We start from the raw sequence: 19723 nt of genomic DNA, 5'->3' as shown, positions 1-19723 counted from the left end.
GGCAATGCCTAGAGCAATGGGGTTAAGAGCCTTGCCCAGGGACCTGATGGTGACATCACTCTGCTGGCCAATGGGATTTCAACTGGAAACCATACGACCGGAGTCGAAGCTTCCCAATCTGCGAAGCCACACAATTACGACTAAATAAAAAACAAACAAACAAATGAAGCATCATAGACTGGATTACAGTTTAATTAAAAGGAAAAAAACACTTTCCAAAAAAAATAGATTATTTGATCTTTTTCCTTACCAAGTTAAGAAAGAAAACGTCATATGGCAAATTCCACAAGGCAAATGTGCACCACCTTAATTAGTACTGCTGAAATATTTGCTGTTCTTGATTATTATTGCATTATTCTTGATTGCTCCCAGTAGGCATCGAAAGCAGCGAAACATCCACAATCTTCAACAACAGCACTAAGGTGTTCTTGAGGTCATAATATTTGTTTTCTTATTTTATTAATCATCCATCAGAGATGCTAGCCTTCTTTAGTCTTTCCTGAACTCACCTTATATGTAGCTTTCTATTTAGGCCTTTAATCTATTCTGAATGATTTTCACCATTATCTTTTCAGCATCTGATAAAAGAGAAATTGCATTATAGTGTCACGCTTTTTTGGTACCGGAATATATTCCAATTTCATACAGTGTGTGGGCCATTTTACAATAGAATAATTTGGTCAGTTCCTTTGATTGTTCTTCGGTTGCTTGTGCTGTAATGTATAGGATCTGTTCCCATGCTCTTACTTTTCAGCATTTCAGGACCAAGCAGACCTCTCCCTTTCCTAAAGGTTCTCCTTCTATTTGACATCGTTAAAAATATCTAAGTTGTTGATCTTTGTTTTGTATTCGTTCTCTTGATCTTTGCTACATTATTTTGCCCGCTGATGTCTTTCCACATCACTATACTCTAACCAAGTTAGAACTTGGAATGTTTCTATACAGTACATATTTAGCAATTAAAGCTTATGAACATATTAATATTAATGCATCATTTTCAAATAACTTAACCGATTTCTTCTAAAGCTTGCTAATTTGAAGGCGGTAGAAGTTTAAGAAATAAGGCAGATTCACAATAAGTAGACATATTGCTGGAATAGTGTTAACATTTGTGAATTTCGGTCTTCAGCTGTCAAGCTATCTCATACTTTATTTTTACCTACATGTTCAATCATTTTTACTGCACTCTAAGTTGTTTTAACTTTTTCTGAGCCTTAGACACAATAAGTTGACATCCACAAGCGTTATATTCCCTGAAAAGCAGTGTGGCAATGACAGTTACAGACTTGTGCTGAGAAGGTTGTTGGTTTAAATCACAGCAGAGGCTCTACCTGGGTTGCCAACTCTCACGCATCTGATGTGACACTCACGCTTTCTTACTCTAATGCTCACGTAAGGCCAGATCCTGATGCTGGGTGGTCTGGGGTTCTGCAGGGAAATGTTTGGGCCTGATCCTGGACCAAGCCTCCTCCTGGTACTCTTAGTTACCCTGACCAGTATCCAGGAGGCAAAGTTTATCAGTTTAAATGTGGCCTTTCTGTCTCATTGGGTATGGATGGGAGAGATGGATGAGCCTGCAGCTGTGACTCACTGGTCATTTTCAGATGTTTAATTGATCCTTATTGAGTAGGAGAGGTTGCTGTGCGGCAGTGTGACACCGACCCTTTCTTGATATTTAATTCTCAGCAAAAATATGAACAAATGAAAACGTAATTAATTGTCAATGAAGTATAAACAACGAAGGATCAACATACGAAAATGTAAAGTATTCTGCTTTCGTCTCTACAGATAACAAATAAAATGCCCGGTATTGGAAATGAATAAGTGGGATGGAACCCTGTAATCGTATGGTTCATGTGATGTTTCATGTATAATCTCATCCATGCTTGACATGTAATTGTCATTTGCTTGATCTTGCAGCTACTGTAGGGCATCATGACCTCTCCTTCTTCATTGTTTTTCACATTTATCTGTCTCTGGCGGGAAATGGATAATTACTTCTTCCGTGTGACTTGCTGTTGACATGCCACCCTATGCTCTTCCTCTGATCTCTCAAAATCTCACAGGGTTTATTGAGCTTTAAATGGTGGTTGCTGGATAATATCATTCACCAGAGGTCATTATACTTTGAATGTAATTATGACTCTAGGGAAAAGCTGTGGATACCATGAGGATAAACCGTGTAAAAGCCCAATCTGAAAATGACTGGGCCTTTTTTTATTATTGTCATTATTAATTACAGTGTGCACAAAATGAATCAGTGAATGTATAATATATATTTCTTTTGATTCTTCTTCTTTTTAAGTGCTATAAATCCACTTTCAAATTTTATCCATATGACTGGATAAAAGACCAATACAGTACAACAGTTTGGGATGGAAAGATCTTTCATTTCCCAGCGATCTATCCTTCTTGCTTACATCACGAGAGCTTTCAACAGACTCATCATGGTCAATTGTGACCCTACTGAGCAGGTTAGTCATCTACAAGTGTAATGCATTCTGACCTTATACACATTACCAGCTACTTCATCCAATATCTGCAGCAAAGACCATAGCAAAACCTCCTCATGGCTCAAGAGTGGGAATCAAATTCCCCAAATTACCAACTCCGTGAAAATCTCAACCTGAACGGCTGTGTACTTCAAAGGTATGCCATTCTATCAGCATTACAGCTGAATGGGCAGTCCTTCATTGTTCAGAAAGATAATGACCCAAAGAATGCCTGAAAATTGCGTAGGATCTAACTGGAAAAAGAGTGAAGTATCAACTTTAACCGATGACATGGCTACACAACCTCCCGACCTTAGTGTCGTAGTATTTATATGGGACAGGCTGGACAGAAGAGTTGAAACAAAGTCACCCATAAACAGCAAGTGTGGAGGAGATGCCTGTGCATCTAGGTTAGAAGGATAATTTGGTGAGATACACCCTTGACAGAGAGAGGGTACACATGACCCCAAGAACCTGTGTCAAGGTCCAAGAAAAGTCAATCAGGAGATGGACTCAGGCAGCACCATCAGGAGGTATACAGTACTGACCTGAAATCCTGCCCCTAGGCAATACTCTGGAACTCTGCTGATCCCTCATCTGAGAGTATGGGGAGATCCAATGGCTCCCACTGTCTGGCTGGAAGGCCTGTCTGGTGCCTGGAAATTGAAAGTAGAGGTGGTACAGGACCTATCAGTGCTGCTGCTCCTTGAGCAAGACTGTGGAGAGACATGGGACACTTGTCATTCTGCGTGTGGCTTTTCCTTCACATATGAAATGACACTTCAGTTTTTATTTATGTTTTGCAGTCAAGTGCGATTCATGATTTATTCATCGACTAATTGAACATATTGAAAACATCAAAAGCACTTATTCAATTTGCCAGAGTGTAACTGTGAATGTGTTAATGACATACAGCTGTGTTCATATTTGCTTGTTACAGTTTGTCACACCTGACCTCAGAGGCCGAAAGAGCCAAGAGCAGTTCAATCAGTGTAAGACTAGCATGTACTGTGTGATATGGTAAATGCTGGCGAATGCTGTATGTGCAGAGGGAATAATAATTTCCTTTCACGGCTTGAACCTTTATTAACTGGTACTGAGCAGAGATTGCACCAGGTCTGTTGGGGTGAAGAGCTGAGCCAGAAAGTGAAGCTATCGATTTACTGGTCAATCTACATTCCTACTCTCAGCTATAGTCACAAGCTTTGGATAGTGACCAAAAGAATTACACTGGAAAGATGCCTCCTTCATAGAGTGTCTAGGCTCAGCCTCAGGGCGTGTTAATACACGACGCTCCCAACGGGTTCGCTTACACGTCTGGGCAGCCCTGCTCAGAGTGCCAGACCCAAATGAAAATGAAAATGGATGGATGGATGGTCCACAAATTGTTCACAAACATATCCGTACATACACATTGTACACCTTCTCATCCACAGCAGGGACAGGGCAATATGTTGCTGAATTAATAGAGTTGCAAAACAAAATTTGAACACAAACCTTTGTAGTGAATGATTACATATTGAAATGTTAGTTTGTAGTTCATACAAAGAGCATGTAAGTGGGTACTGTATGTAGGGCCATGTGTGGTGCGATCCATGGTCATTTAGATTGATATAAATGAGCATCATATTTTACAGTATTTCCCTCTGCACATACAGCATTCGCCAGCATTCACCATGTCATACATGCTAGTCTTACACTGATTGAACTGCTCTTGGCTCTTTCGGCCTCTGAGGTCAGGTGTGACAAACTGTAACAAGCAAATATGAACTCAGCTGTCTGTCATTTATAAGTCAAATCCTAATCCAGAACTCATTAGTCGTTAGTGCAACATTTTGGGGCATAAAAAATAACAGAATCATAGTTCAAAGACTGAGTTGAGAAATCAGGAAGAGGATCATGCAAGACAAGCAGACAAAATCATAGTGGAAATACTCAGTGTGGAGACAACCATAGAAAATGTCACAGTGAACTGATTAATTGAATGAGTATTAAAACGATTTCACTGGAAATGCATGTCACTGGAGAGTTCAATAAACTCCTGAGGAGGATCAGAGAAGAGTAACCAGTTGTCTTAAAGATGCATTTTGGATCCCAGAATTGCTTGCAGACTGGTTAGGAAATACGACAGTTTGCATGAAGAAAACTCATCTTTTTCAGTTGAACGGATACCCAGGTTAACCTGCGTTAAGGTCTTTTCAAGGAGGCATATGCAAGCAAAATTTATGAGTCAAAGAAAATAAAAATGGTAATAAAAATAAATGTAGGGAAAATAGCAAATAAATAAATAAATAAATGGGTAATAGTTTGCAAATGACTAATCATTAAATGAGGTTTTAACTTGTATTGTTTCTTTAGTGCTAGAACATCTATATAAGTAATTTCTTTTATCACATGCCCTTTGCTGCAATGAAGATACACAGCAGTCTTCAGACATCTCGCCCATTGTAGGATACGTCAACAATGGAGTCGGAATGTGTGCAGGGAGAACAACTCACAGCTCAGCATCAACAAGGCAAAGGAGTAGTTGGTGAACTTCCAGTGCGACACGGAGTCCCTGAGACTGGTCATCATACTGGAGATGCTGTAGTGCTACATGCAGCTGGCTGTCCACCTGAATACCAGAGTGGGCGGGCAACACATCAGCACTGAACAAGAAACGTCGGAGCAAACTGTACCTCCGAAGGGGGCTCAAGTCTTTTCATGTGTAGCAACCAGCTGAGTATGTTCTCTCAGTCCATAGTGGCCAGTGTGCTTTTCTACGCTGTGGCTGGCTGGAGAAGGGGCATCAATTCAGGCAACTGCAAATGCTTCAGGAAACTCACCAGGAAGGCCAGCTCCATCACAGCACTGAGTCTGGAGCCACTGGAGGCAGCTGCAGAGGAAACTTTAACTTCAGTTTTAACAGCCTTCAGTTTGCTTCCCGACACACACTGGCATGGAAACCTGACTCATTGATGTAGATTGGCTTTGACCTTGGAAACGATGCCAATACATTATGAGGTTCACACACACACACACACATACACACACACACTTTACAACAATGCCAGTAACTGTATGTCTTGGTCTATAGCAGGAAAACCTTCATGCAGAACTCTACAGAGAATAGGATAGATTCCTAGGTTCCAGGAAAGGCATCGCTAGAGATTTTGAGCCCCATGACAGCATATCATATTGGGCCCCCAACCTGGACCAATCCAATTATATTCCAAAGTTTTAGGGCCCCTGTCACTCAGCGGCCCTTGGAATCATCCTAACTTTCCTCTCCTTCATGGCTCCACCACATGTGAGGCAGCAGGGGTAACCTCTGAGCCCCCCAAAAGTATTATGTAATACTTTTAATGATATTGCAATAATGTAATAATTATGTAGGATTTTTTCAATAAAATCCAGTGGTCTTTGAATTCCATATGCATGATAACAGTTGATACAATGGTGATAATGGTAATGCATTTTATGCTCTCAGCATCTGTTTCCTTACATTATAGCTAAATGCAGAATGGAAGAACTTAAGTCAGCAAATCTGGATGGGCATATTTTACATACATCTGTCATTCTGCATTTCTAAATGGAAGGGAAGCAGGTGTATCGCCTTCTCTCATTATCCCACTCGTTATCCGGAACAGCTGGGTTCTTCAGTTCGCCCTGTGCTCCTGCTGTCAGTCCTCCGACAATTATCGTTATTAAAAATTTAATGCAGTAGTATTTTGAAAATCTTTATAATTGGTATACCACTACTGCACGCATTTAATCTTAACAGACAAAATATGTATGGGGTATAAAACCGAAGAAAGGAAATCCCATAAAGCAATACAGACAGATGCTATTCTTTCTGGTATAAATACTATATAAATGATTGTCATGGACTGGCTGAGTAGCCCTTACTAACAAGGGAAGAATGCTTGGGAAGCCAGCTAGACTTCAGCAGTCTAGTTTTTTGCAAGAATCTATTAAAACATATACTGGCTCCCTCACGAGAGACACAACCCCCACTCTCCTCTCCCCAGCCAAATAAAACTGACCACATTCAGACACGTTCCTGTTCCCACATACATGGCAATGCACTTGACTGTAGACATAACAGGCTGATGCAAGGGGGGTTTGGCTGGGGGTGTCTAAGAACCTGCCCCCTTTGCCTGTAGTATTTATAGTGCCTCCTCCCGGTCCATAAATTTTACCGTTGCCACCCTACTTATGAGCATCTGTTCCTCAAAAGGACTCTGCCTGGCCTATGATGTGGAAGCCATGTTGACAACAGAGGGTAACCCTACACACAGGCAAGGGTAATTATCATACTGTAATAATCATCGGTAGAAATTTATATTAGTGACACTTGGCAGGGCACAAATACTTACCAATAACTCAGTTACTACATGAACAATCCTGACCAAATCCTGAACAAATATAGCCACTACCTGAGGTAAAAGATGAATCACGATTAATTAATGATTAACGAACACATCAGTATTTTGCTTGTGTCGCTCACTACTTGTTCCTTCAGTAGTTCCTTTGGTAGCTCCTTCAGTATTTCTGCAAGATTTACAGAATTAACAGATATTGTAAAAACACAGTAACTGCTTGAGACAAAGCATGCTTTGTGATTCGTTAATGATGAATTAACATGAGATCAGTATATAACTAACACTTAGTTTGTGTTTAATGAATACAAGTATTAATACTGTATTACTATAGTATGTTATATTTGCGTACCATCAAGTACTGTAAAGTGTTACCATTATATTTCATTTACGATTTTTTTGTTTTAAGACCATCAACTGTTTTCACACTCAGATGTAGTTTTTTTTTTTTGTTGGCTAGATAAACATGGATTGATCTTTTGGGGCTTTTTCCACACAAACCAACCTGTGGCACTTTGTGGTCTTAGAACTGGCTGTACAGAACCAGAGCCCTCAGAGGGCCACAGAATTTGGGCAACATTTTCTTAGATGGCCCAGAATTCCTAGGTATGCCCCTGATGCTGCCCTTTCTCAGCTACACCCATTTGGACTGGGAGGAGCTTAAATAACAATACAATGCTTTGTGATGTAAGGAGTTACTCTGAGCACCTAGCCTGCTGTGTACTACTTGTACAATATACACTCTAAATCAAGAAGTGTGGGGATCTTGGTTAAATAAATGCAAATAAATTGTTTGTTTATTAAATTAAATATGATGTCATTTTATATAGAGGATACATTTTTTGACTGTTGCTGTTTCAGGCCACTTATGCTGGTAAACAGTTTAAAAGTTTTAGCTTAATGTACCAATGACTGGGTAACAAACCGTCGCTCAGAGTCATTCAGCCCTTTTGGTCACACGGCCAGAATGACAGGAAGTAAACGTGGCACAAGCCGAAAACGCGCCTTATCAAATCCAGCAGGAGTCTGGCAACCTCCCTCCCATTTCTGCCTGATTCGAAACAGAAGCCACCTCGAACGCTCCATAGCAGGAGTTTGAATTTCGAGAGCCCTTCCGTATCACGGTTTTTGTTCCAGCTGAGCACCAAAAACAATTACGCTTTCGCAACCATCAGCCAATGTGGATATGACACTTCCTGAGATTTTTTTTTCATAAAAAAATACAAAAAATATATTACGCCAAATCTGAGTATAATGCACGCAAAATTATCAACAGTAAAGATCCATTTATGCATTTTCTGTCCCCATTTGTACTATTCTGGGTCACGGGGGGTCCGGAGTCTATCCCAGAATCTACGGGCGCAAAGTAAAGATCTGATAAAAAATAAATTAAACTTGTATTATATACATGTATCAAGTAGATGAGCATTTCACATTCTTCATAACAATCAAATTTCTTTAATTAGAAGCCAGTGACAAAAGCGTAATTGTCTGCAGCATAAAACAGTTTCAAGCTGATTTGTCAATCAAAGGCAGTTTGTCCTAGTGTCCCTACAATTCTACGTAATGGAATAGAGATTATGCTCAGAAAGTTAATATTTCACACTGTATTTCCCCAGCCTTTTAACAGGATGAATAGACTTGAGACATGCTCGGAAAATCACCCTAAAGTACCGGCTGGCTGTTTGTTTCCTGCCACTAGACTCAGAAAACAAGTGTTCTCCTTAAAAAAATACTTGGGTTAATAAGATACTTCATGTTTGTATTTTGATCACATTGTATGTTATTCAAGAAAATCCTGCTTGTATGCTGAACAGAACGTAAGGACATCTCTAAGATCTATTCACTTAGCAAGAGCACATTACAGTAACCAGTTTATCGGAACAAATTGTCAGATTATGGGTTTGATTACCTAATGAAACACATCAGGAATAACACAAACCTTAGTTTCAAGGCTGGTAATGGTGATGGCGATAACCATAATTTATGGACCACACTAATGATCTAATCAATCAACTAATCAAAAGAGCAAAATTATAGGGAGCAGTATGCATGCATACAAAATTAAAGATGAATAACAGCAAACAACCTATTCAATTTAATAACCGTTTCTATCAAAAAAAATAATTAGGTTATCTATGAAAACCCGCAATCAGCTATACATTTCTGTTACTAGTAATCTTTTTCTAATGCCAGTGTTTGTTCACATAGGCCTATCCTGTTAAGAAATGCTCTTGCCTTGATGTTAAATTAGATCTATGGTAACATTCGTACATTCATATGTAATTACATTCAGTTTATCTCTACTTGTATAAAAAATCAGCTTGCCCTGAAACATGTGAAACAACCGTTATCTAACTGGAACTGGAATTACAATATGGATTATCATTTAAGGGAAGAGAGACCGAATTGTGTGTGCTGTCTATGCTAATCCTGATATCTACACCAGGCAGGTGTAATGCTAAGGTCTGGGATTACATTTTTGGGCGGTTCTTTCTATTTCATTCCTGGGAGGAGGATTCTTGTTAGCATTTTTTAAACATTATATTTACAAATGTGAACATGCATTTTGGAATAAAATGGTTATCTAGAAAAACTCTATAAATCAATCACTAGATTTACTTATTTTTTTAAAATAAATTTTACATTTATGTTACTGCAAAGAAATTATTAAAATGCCTCATTTTGTCTCGAATATAAACATTATTTCACATTTAAAATGGTTGTTTACAGGATTACTTTCCAAATCATGTAGGGGACATTGCAAATAGCAAAGCAAGCAGAGAAATATGAAATTGAAGTGATATTAATGTATCTCAGTAGAATTAGTAAGGTTTGTAAATAAATGTTTATTGTTGCATGCAGTAAGGCACTAATTAAAACATTTTAATTGGTCCCAGTGTTGAGGTTATGATTTTAACAGTCAACATGATTTATGTTTTAATAAAAATCATTTTTCATTTACAAGAAAAAATATTACTTTAGTCCATTGTATCTTAGCAATACTACCTTGTGTAAGAACAAACAGACTTATTAAGCTTTTGAAAACTTTAATGTGTTTGATTTGCTACCAAATCTTTTTACGTTACAATTGTTTTCCGGCCATTAGAGGTTAAAAAATATAACAGTGTTTTTCAACATTGAAGACTGATATTCTCTTCATCTTGAAGAAACGGAATTGAATAACACACAGTAGTAAGACCTCATTGTATACGTGTGTATTTTATTCTTGTTATTAATATATGTATTTAATATTGACTATTGGCTATAATGTCTTGTATAATAATAAGGCATTATGTTAAACTTTATAGCTACTATGATTTATTATAATATTGTTATTATTATTACTATTATTTGTAACAACAAAACAACAGCAATAATAATAAATGAGCAAGGTCACGGGGGGGGGGGGGGGGGGGGGGGGGTCGAATGTAATGCCAAGCAGCAAACATTGTCTACCCTGGACTGAATGCCATTCTAGCACAGGGTACATGCTAGTCTACAAACAGTCAGAGCAGTTTTTGAAATGTCTGCCAACCTAATAACTTTAGCACGTGAATTTAGTAGCTATGTCCAAGAGAGGGCTAAGCTCACGAAAGCTATAAAAAGTACATCAGGTTTTTTAACGTTCAGCAGAATTAGGAAACAAGCTGTCTTGAAGCGTCAAGTGCATGATTTCCGGCATGTATACTAAAATCGTACATGTTCAGCTTTTATCCTTAGCCAGAATTAAACCTGGACCCATTTACTAAGAAAGCAGTCATGCTAACAACCAACTCACAGATATTTTACTATCTGCCTGTGTTTGCTTTTCTAATGAATGAAAGAGCGACACATGTGTCATGACGTCCTGTTGAAACATCTCACTGCTAGAGATCAGATTATGAATTTACCTCAACATACTGCACAAAAAACTAATCTGTGTAAACCTGATGCTTGACATTTATGACATTTTCAGCAAGTGTTGCTCAGGGGACATCGTAATATGTATTAATGCTCCTAATTCATTCTGCGATTTTATGTTTGTTGCTAAACAGGTAATAGCACAGGCGCATACACTTGTGCAGTGCGGTTGCCTAGAGACAAAGTGTGTGTGTGATGTTCATAGTCTACAGTATGTGCATAATCAGTAAAGAAAGTAAAGACATTTACATATTGAAAAATAATAACATGATTATTGGCCCCAAACCTTAATCTTTGATGGAGGATATTGTTTCACATATCATGATTTACAGGCATATTATCCCAGAGAAGACAATGAAATATGTACAGTACCCTTATGTATGTAACAAATATGTACTTTGCATCACTGTCAGCTACCCAGGTAGCCCCAGTGCTCCTGGCTTTACTAGAGTTGAAACAAAAACAAATCATGCCTGTTCATTGTGAAATATGATCTGACACTATAAATGTGCATACCAATGAACAGTGGTTTCAAGGTAAAACAGACTGAAAAATACAACTATGTTTGGTCTGGCAGTTTGTGTGTTGTATATTTCTTTCTGAGTATACAATGCATACATGGGTGGCAAATTGAATTTCCCCGACCAAACACCAACATTGAAAGAAGAAGTGTGCGATCATATTAGGCTGGAGAATACAAAGACAATGAGGATTGTGCCATCATTTTGATAATTTAAAGAGAAAGAAAACCTCAGTTGATTTGCAATGTGCAGAGATATGTTGGACACATATATCTCAATAATAATCAAATAGACAAAAGAAATATTTGTTTTAGCCGGTAATTTGGCTGCTGCGTAAATTTCCACAAGCAAAAGCAAAGAGAATGGCAGCGAGGAGAAAAAAATCACAAAACCTGTCATCTGATATATTTCCTTAAAGAAATTTGCCAACAGTTCTGTTACCAGTAGTGAGCCTCAAGTGGAAAGAAATTTCATAGCAGGTGCTGTCCATCTTTAGTGACTTAAGTGTCACAGAGGTTAAAAAGAGGTTTTTCCAGATTCATGAGCTGAAGAATGAATGCTTAAGATATTAAGACTGTCTAACCACGCACTTAATTGTGGTTCCTGTTGAAGCTGGTGTTGCAGAAGTCTTCCACTTAATTTATAATAAATTAGTAGCTCTTATTTTAGCACAGGTGAAATTAGTCTGTATACCTGAGGCACTGATGTTAAATTTATGTTAAATTATGTTAAATTATGATCAACATACACAGTCTTGATGTCAGCCCTTTGCATTGTTTGTGTTGTAAATTGTATTTTTTTTTTCATTAAAAACAATAAATTACCTTCATTACAGGAATATATTCATTTAAAAATCATCGATAGACATCTTTTATTTGGCACTTAGAAAACCACAAGGAATGTGCATCTTTATTCATATAGAACAAAATTTACAAAGCCATTCAAACAGTCATTTTAATTTTTTTACTCTTTTTGTTTTTTTAACTCAACTTCAAAAACTGAGAATATTCAAAATACACTTTTGTACCTCACCCCAGTCTTTATTTACAGATATGTACAACAAATTTTCTGTTTTATACTGTAACTTAAATTTTTGTTAAAAATGCTGACTTTCTTATTCTTTAATATACGCCCCTTCATCTTCTTCTTCTCCTCTATCTGAATCAGGTCAGAACAATGATTGGACAAAATCAGATAGAAGTCCCATGTGTGAGTTCAATGGCTTCGGGGATGTGTCCTCTGGGCATTGATTGGTAAGACATTGGCATGGGCATTTTGACAGGACTCTGGCGGAAGAGACCCCCGTTGGGAGATCTGTGTTTGCATGGGATGGAGGGAATGGTGGAGCTCCTGTGAGAGAGGGGAAGTGTTCGGATAGGACCGTCTGCCAGCGTCCTGCCTACTCCAGGTGCCTGCTCCGGAAGGAAGGTGCTCACAGACAGCCCTGTGCCCGGAAAGTCCCGGCCTGGCTCCAGAGCTTGGCTGGGCGGCATGCTGCCGATGTCCAACGCAGAAATCTCGATAGACTGGGTGGGAATCTGCTTGTGCACGAGGTCCTCGTCCATAATGCTGTTCAAACGCCGATGTACCTGCTCCAGATTCACCTCTTTGTCCTACAAGGTGAAAGAGAAAAGAGAAAAGGAGGGACAGACAGGCTGAGACCAGCTGGTCAAAGCAGGAGTCAGACACTGAGGTTTCATGCAATTCCTATGTTGCCTCTTCAAAAAGTACTAAAAATAATCAGATTTATTCTGAAATATAGCTACATATTCTCTTTGATTTATCTTATTGTATCAGATTTGTTTTAGAGTTTTTTTTTTTTTTTTACAAAATACTCATATATACATACTAATCATACAGTTACAATATATGTATGTATATTTACTCATACTTACAAATTACAGATTGTACCTATATGACTTGGCTGATCATATACCATAGAAAATGTGCTGTGCATATCATTTGTTACACAACAACAAATGAGAAATGAGAAATGACAATTAAGAAGTTGTATTTAATTATCAATTTTATACAAAATAAAACCTCAACAGAATTTCTGTTAAAAAGTTAACTTTTCTGTTAAAAAAATATTAGATTTAATGTATGAGTCAAAACATTTTATAGTGAATAAAAAAAAAACAAACTGAATTAAATTCCTTAAATAACAAGTCAAAAGTAATTAACATACCACTGATAAATAGCTAAAATGTTTTTTTTTTCTTTAACATTTTAAATGCAATATTGTATTTGTGTTCATAATTTCCTGTTATAAAACTGACACCTTCTTACAGATATATCAAACCACATCAAAGACCCAGCATCTACTTACGGACAATAATGTTTGAAGAAAAAAAAAAAAAAAAAATTAGTCATGCATCTCACTGTGTTGAGTTAATCTTTCTGTGTTGAGGGTCACCTGTACGTAAAATATGAGGGAGTTTGTTTGTGTTTGAAGGAATTACAGGCTATGACCTTTTAGTCATACAGTATAACAGCCATGAGGTTGAGAAATGGTATGTAATAATCCACGTCTTTCTTAATATATAAAAATGTTGACCAGCTATTTTAATAAACAGGGATACTATTGAAATACCATGGAACCGATTATCGTAGACAAAAACTTTTGATATTCTTATTCAATTTGTAGATTAAATGTTCTTAATAAAGGTGCAGTCTTAATCAACTAATAAAAAATAATAAAATAATAATAAAATAATTACAACAAGACTACTCAAATATTATTATTTGGAAAAATCGGACAAAAATTGAAACTTTAAAGACATTCAAAAAATGTTTAAAAAATTCCACGAATAGTGTATGGTCTGTGAAATACCTGCGAACCTGTGTTCCATTTCCCATTAAACTATATGTAGGATAAAGACAGTAGAACCATCTAAAAAGGACTATGTACTGCAAACATCATGTTATGCTGTCACAATCAGCCAGCCGAATGCATAAAGACAGCAGCACTTGTGGGTCTGTTGTGACATCGATGCTTCAAGACTGCGTGTTATTCCCTTGCTAAGTCAAACTGGCAAAACATATCCCAAAGGGTCTATTCTGACCTGTGTCAATAGCTTCTGCTTCATCCCAGTCTCTCACACTCTCTGTCCATATGTCCTTCCTCCCTTCCGATGAAGCAGTTGTAATATCATTATATATCAATGGACCAGAAACCCTTGCCAGTCTGTAATCCTTAGTAACCTGCATGAGACCATAAAGAATGATAAATACAGAAAAAAGTATTTGTTACAATGTGTCCACATGTAATGGCAATAAATTGTCCACAGAGAATTACTAGGGATTATGGACTGGTCTGATATACCATATCTGAGCCTCTTATTGTGCTGGTCTCTGGATGGATTGATCAGTCAGAAATGTTCTTTGCTCACACTTTAGTTTATGGATCCATGTCATAATGCTTTCTCTCCTGTAGCTTAGATCAATAAAATGTCCTGACATGGGAGTGTTTATGCCATTACAATGTCTTGAATCGGTGTTAGAAACTTCCAGAAAAGTCCTCAAGACATTGCATGTCTAAGCGATGTAATTGACTTTTCCTTGCATCTATTTTGTGTTTTCAAAGCAATAATAACAATGATCATGGTAACAGATTCACGCTGATCCACAGAAAACAGCCACCAGGTGGTTTATTGTCAATTTTTGTCTCCTTTCAAACAAGACTTACAAAAAAAAAAAAGTCTTTAAGAAAAAGAAAGGAATGTCTCATTAAAGATTAAAGATGCTGGCTTTTTCAAGAAATATCCCATACAAACAATGTGATGTACTGCAACCAGTAGCGGTTTTGCCCGAGCACATCTATAACTGAGTGTACTGAAGCTCTACTAAATCAACGCTTGCGTCTGCGGCTGGATCCGTAAAGTAGAGTGTGGCAGTGTCTTCCCCCTGATCGGGCCTCCAGGCTCTGTGCTCGGTCACCTCTTTTGGCCGCTCCTGCCGGCAGCGATTACTGCTCCACCACATCTCCAAGCCGGCCACCAGACAGGCCAGCAGCAGGCCCGCCGCCAGTATGCAGAAGACGCCGGCGAAGCTGTGCAGCTTCAGCGCTTGGCTGTCGGGTTGCGAGCTGGCCTGGCTGTCCAGGTGACAGCGGCCCGTGCGGGGCCACCACTTCTGCTTCAGGATGTCCAGGTCCCCTTTCTCCTGCAGCTCCAGAATCCTGTGACAATCAAGGGAGCGTCGTGAAAATGCGCAGGGGGCCGACGACACATAATTCGCAGAAGTCGGTTAAGATAAATCAATCATACCACAACAAAAAAAAAAGTATAGAATTAAAAGAAAAAACACATTTAAAAAGCTCAAACATGTTGCATGTCTGCGTTAAGATCATTCTGTTTTGTAACACTAAAATAAAACATATTTGTTGATTTACATCTTTCTAGATATATTTTTTAAATGTTATTTTGATTGTCACTGATTATGTTGCATCAGGCCTCGTCAGTAGCTTGCAGACACAGCTCTGTGGATTTGTGAATTAATTATAGGAAACATAATTAGCCAAATAAATCACATGAAATCACGTAGCTTTACAATGTTATTGAAACGCATAAATCTTATTATTACTTGCAATGACATGCTATATATTTAGGCTTACTAAACTGAAATAGTTTTGTCCAATAAAACTGATAATTCCAGTTCATTAAGAGCAACAACATAACAAAATCTACATTTAATACTTAAAACTAGGAGTAAATTACCTGCCAAACCTCATAGACAATTATCTCACAAAATCTTGCCACCTGTACTGAAAATTATAGTTCATTTTTGATGTAGCAGATTGGATTTCAAGATAATTTATCCTCATTTTCCAACAGAAAGCAGAGCAGATTCAGATAAATGCTGTTTAAAATACAAAGGGAAAGCACAGTGTATTGCAGAAAACCACTTTGAGACTTGGTCATTTCAGTCTTTCACCACCCATAGCATCGCCAACCTTATTACATTACAGTGAAGTGATGCTTCATAGATGCTCCCTGGAACTGAGCACTAATAGGACCATGTTTTACTCTCTGTCTCTGAGAGGAGCATTGTGGCTCTGCGTGGCTGCGATGATTGATGATAAATCCAGATCGCATAAAGAAATTAATTTAACGATTTGAGTTGCAAGCTTTTAAGAGTTAAGATAATTATCCCCCTGCCTTCATTTTCAATTCAACTTGATGAAATTATGGAGCCGTTTAAGGTTCATGATTTTGTAGCTCACCACCCACAACTCCAGTAGGGACAAATTTCCAGACCAAAAATAATGGGAATATCTAAAAGAAAATTCAGTATCTTATTATAGCTAACAAAATAGTATGGTAGTAAATGCAGCAGACAATATACGCTGAAGCTTGACTTACTTCTGGGAAAAGAGGTCTCTGTATGGACTCCCGTGCTGCAATGCGATTCCATATCCTTTGCTGCTCACACTGTTTCCAGTAACGGTGATGGTGCAGTCATCATCGGTCAGGGCAGCGTATTCCACGACCGCCATGTCCCACAGAAAGGCATACGCCTCAATCTTAGCCTGCGCCGGATAAAGAGAAAGCAGCCTTACGTTTGTTAACGATCGTTTTATACTTCATGATCTGTGGTTGGAACAAACACATTTTTTAATAACTTGATTGAATTATGAGAGCATCATTATGCAAAACAGGTCATGCGCTTTTCATCATTTTATCTACTCTTTTATTTGACCGAACTTCTATTCCAATGACAAGAGATGTTCGATCAAATATTTTACACTATTAATCCCATTCAAGGTAAATGTTTTTTTTGTTCATCATCATTATTATTATTATTATTAATGATATTTCTATTATGTACTTGCACTGAATATCTCAGAGAGTGTAACAATAAAACATGTTGATTTATATAGACAATGATATGGTACAAAATTAATCACATAAAAAAGAAATCAAACCAAACAACGAGAGAGCGCCCATCCATTTACTTATTTTACATAAATGTTTATCACACTTGGAGTTCAACCTCAAAATTTTGGACATGAATCACATTTAAGGAAAATATGCATTATTGTATCAACAACCGGTTCATTTCATCAGATTAATAGAATAACAAGAATCATAATCTGTTTCAGACCTTGCATTGCAATTCACATTGCTGGTGCAGATATGGCCACTCCTGTACCTTGAATTGCACTCTGAGTTGAAGTGGATTCAGATCCCTCTTGGTGATGCAGGGGTTCATTTAAAGTACTCGGCTACATCAGACAAACTTGTCACCATAGTGTAAAGGCATCAGACCGTTGAAATGTGTCCACGGGTAAGGTGAATCAGAATGCTACAGCCAGGCTCTGGGTTAGTCTGTCAAGAATCCCAGCTTTCCTTCACACTATCTGACATAGTGATTATGGCGGTTTCACAGACTAGGAATAGACCTTGCTTTTCCAATGCAGCTCTCCAGGGCTGCAGGCAGAGATTGAAATATCACTGCCTGCCTGGTGTTAAGGTCAATGACAGCTTTTAGGACCCGCTGTAGCAGCTGAAACGCTGACACCTTTTATGACTTACAAGCAGTCAGCGGCATCAGCTACAAGTTGGACACAACAGATTGAACAGATGCTCATACCAGCAAAATGGCTCACATTCAGAGCATTAATTGGCTAGGGTGTAGACAGTGAACACATACTCCAAAACATATTGTTTTCTGCTGGGTCTGTCTGCCTTTGTGTTTTTCGTTGTCCAAGGGCACTTATGTCCGCCAGTTATCTGATCACAATCTCCACCACATAAGTCATTGATCCTCTACTCCGCCAGACCATTTGCTGTTGCCCATCATGCTGGGGGAGCAGCTGAAAAATGGCTCAGCTCTGAAGATCTTCTGCAGACCTGGGGTAGCTACCACTGGGGAGGCCATTTGCCTTTTTATCACATGAATGTGAGGTATTGCTGTATTGGGATAGTTTTAAAATCCCTCCTTTATACCTCTCTCAAAGAAAGGCATTACAGAAATGCTTCCGTGAACAGGACACCTACTCCCCTTCTGTTTGCAAGACAGCAGCTGTAATTATGTTGCAATATAGTTTTGACCCAGAGCGCAATATTCTTCAGTATACTATAAAATATAAATATGCAGCACTCAGAGAAGGTAATTTAATTAAATTCAGGAGTAGGGGGCGTGCATACAGGTCTAACATCCCTATCACATTTAAACTATGGAAACTACCAGAACAGTAATTACTTCAGCACCTACAGTACTGTGCAAAACTGTGATATTTTGTCTGTAAAAGTGTGTCAACTTATTCAAAACCAATCCTAATGCCATGCCAGTATTTGTGGCAACCATCCAAAACACCCATGTAACTTTTGACTTGATCACTAGAACACTGTCATGCCCTGCATCCCTGCCCCTCTCGTTCTTTCCCTAGTGTGGCTCTAAGGAGCCACACTTGTTGATAATTTGTCTTACCTCTCCTTTCAGCCCCCATGTGGATTACTCCAGCTGCCCCTTATCTGCTCCCTCGTCAGTTCAGTATGAGAGTGCCTCCCAGGCCTGTGCGTCCCAGTCCGGTCATTGACGTTGCCCTAATGTATGCTCCAGTGGTTTCCCCTCTTTCCTGCTGTGCCTTTTGTTTGACCCCACATGGTCTGCTTTTGTTTGCTCTGTTCTTGTTTCCATCTGATAAACCTCTTATTGGTTTTCCCTTATACCTGCTGCTGTGTCCGTCATCACTGGAATGTGATGCACACCTTGTTTAGCTAGTCAATACCTCACTGTGTTATTGAACTAATTAAGCTACACTGAACAAAAATATAAACGCAACACTTTTGTTTTTGCTCCAATTTTTCATGAGATGGACTTAAAGATCTACAATTCATTCCAGATACACAATATTACCATTTCTCTCAAACATTTCTCACAAATCAGTCTAAATGTGTGATAGTGAGCACTTCTGCTTTGCTGAGATAATCCATCCCACCTCACAGGTGTGCCACATCAAGATGCTGATCTGACATCATGGGTAGTGCACAGGTGTACCTTATACTGCCCACAATAAAAGGCCACCCTGGAATGTGCAGTTTTGTCTCACAGCAAAATGCCACAGATGCCACAAGCATTGAGGGAGCATGCAATTGGCATGCGGACAGCAGGAATGTCAACCAGATCTGTTGCTCGTGCATTGAATGTTCATTTCTCAACCATAAGCCGTCTCCAAAGGCGTTTCAGAGAATATGGCAGTACATCCAACCGGCCTCACAACCGCAGACCACGTGTAACCACACCAGCCCAGGACCTCCACATCCAGCAGGTTCACCTCCAAGATCGTCTGAGACCAGCCACTCAGACAGATAATGCACGGCCCCATGTTGCAAGGATCTGTACACAGTTCTTGGAAGCTGAAAATGTCCCAGTTCTTGCATGGCCAGCATACTCACCGGACATGTCACCCGTTGAGCATGTTTGGGATGTGCTTGACCGG

The 19723-nt window shown here is 38.7% G+C and overlaps 1 protein-coding gene across 2 annotated transcripts in view; it reads right to left on the bottom strand.

The window, feature by feature from the left end:
* Positions 1-12159: 12159 nt before the first annotated feature.
* The window catches only part of LOC125739251 (glutamate receptor ionotropic, delta-1-like), a 186659-nt gene continuing 179095 nt past the window's right edge, over positions 12160-19723 (bottom strand). The window contains exons 14-17 of one of the 2 annotated variants that reach the window (XM_049009146.1): positions 16641-16807; positions 15217-15457; positions 14343-14481; positions 12160-12890 (exon numbers count right to left, since the gene is read on the bottom strand). In XM_049009146.1, coding sequence (XP_048865103.1) covers positions 12493-12890; positions 14343-14481; positions 15217-15457; positions 16641-16807 — 945 coding nt within the window. In that variant the 3' untranslated portion in view covers positions 12160-12492. The remainder of the gene's footprint in view (positions 12891-14342; positions 14482-15216; positions 15458-16640; positions 16808-19723) is intronic. The other variant, XM_049009147.1, reaches the window with a different exon arrangement.

The sequence above is a fragment of the Brienomyrus brachyistius genome, chromosome 3 (assembly GCF_023856365.1).
Source record: "Brienomyrus brachyistius isolate T26 chromosome 3, BBRACH_0.4, whole genome shotgun sequence".
Taxonomy (NCBI): domain Eukaryota; kingdom Metazoa; phylum Chordata; class Actinopteri; order Osteoglossiformes; family Mormyridae; genus Brienomyrus; species Brienomyrus brachyistius.
The sequence above is the reverse complement of the archived record's forward strand: the minus strand, read 5'-3'. Positions and strand labels throughout refer to the sequence as shown.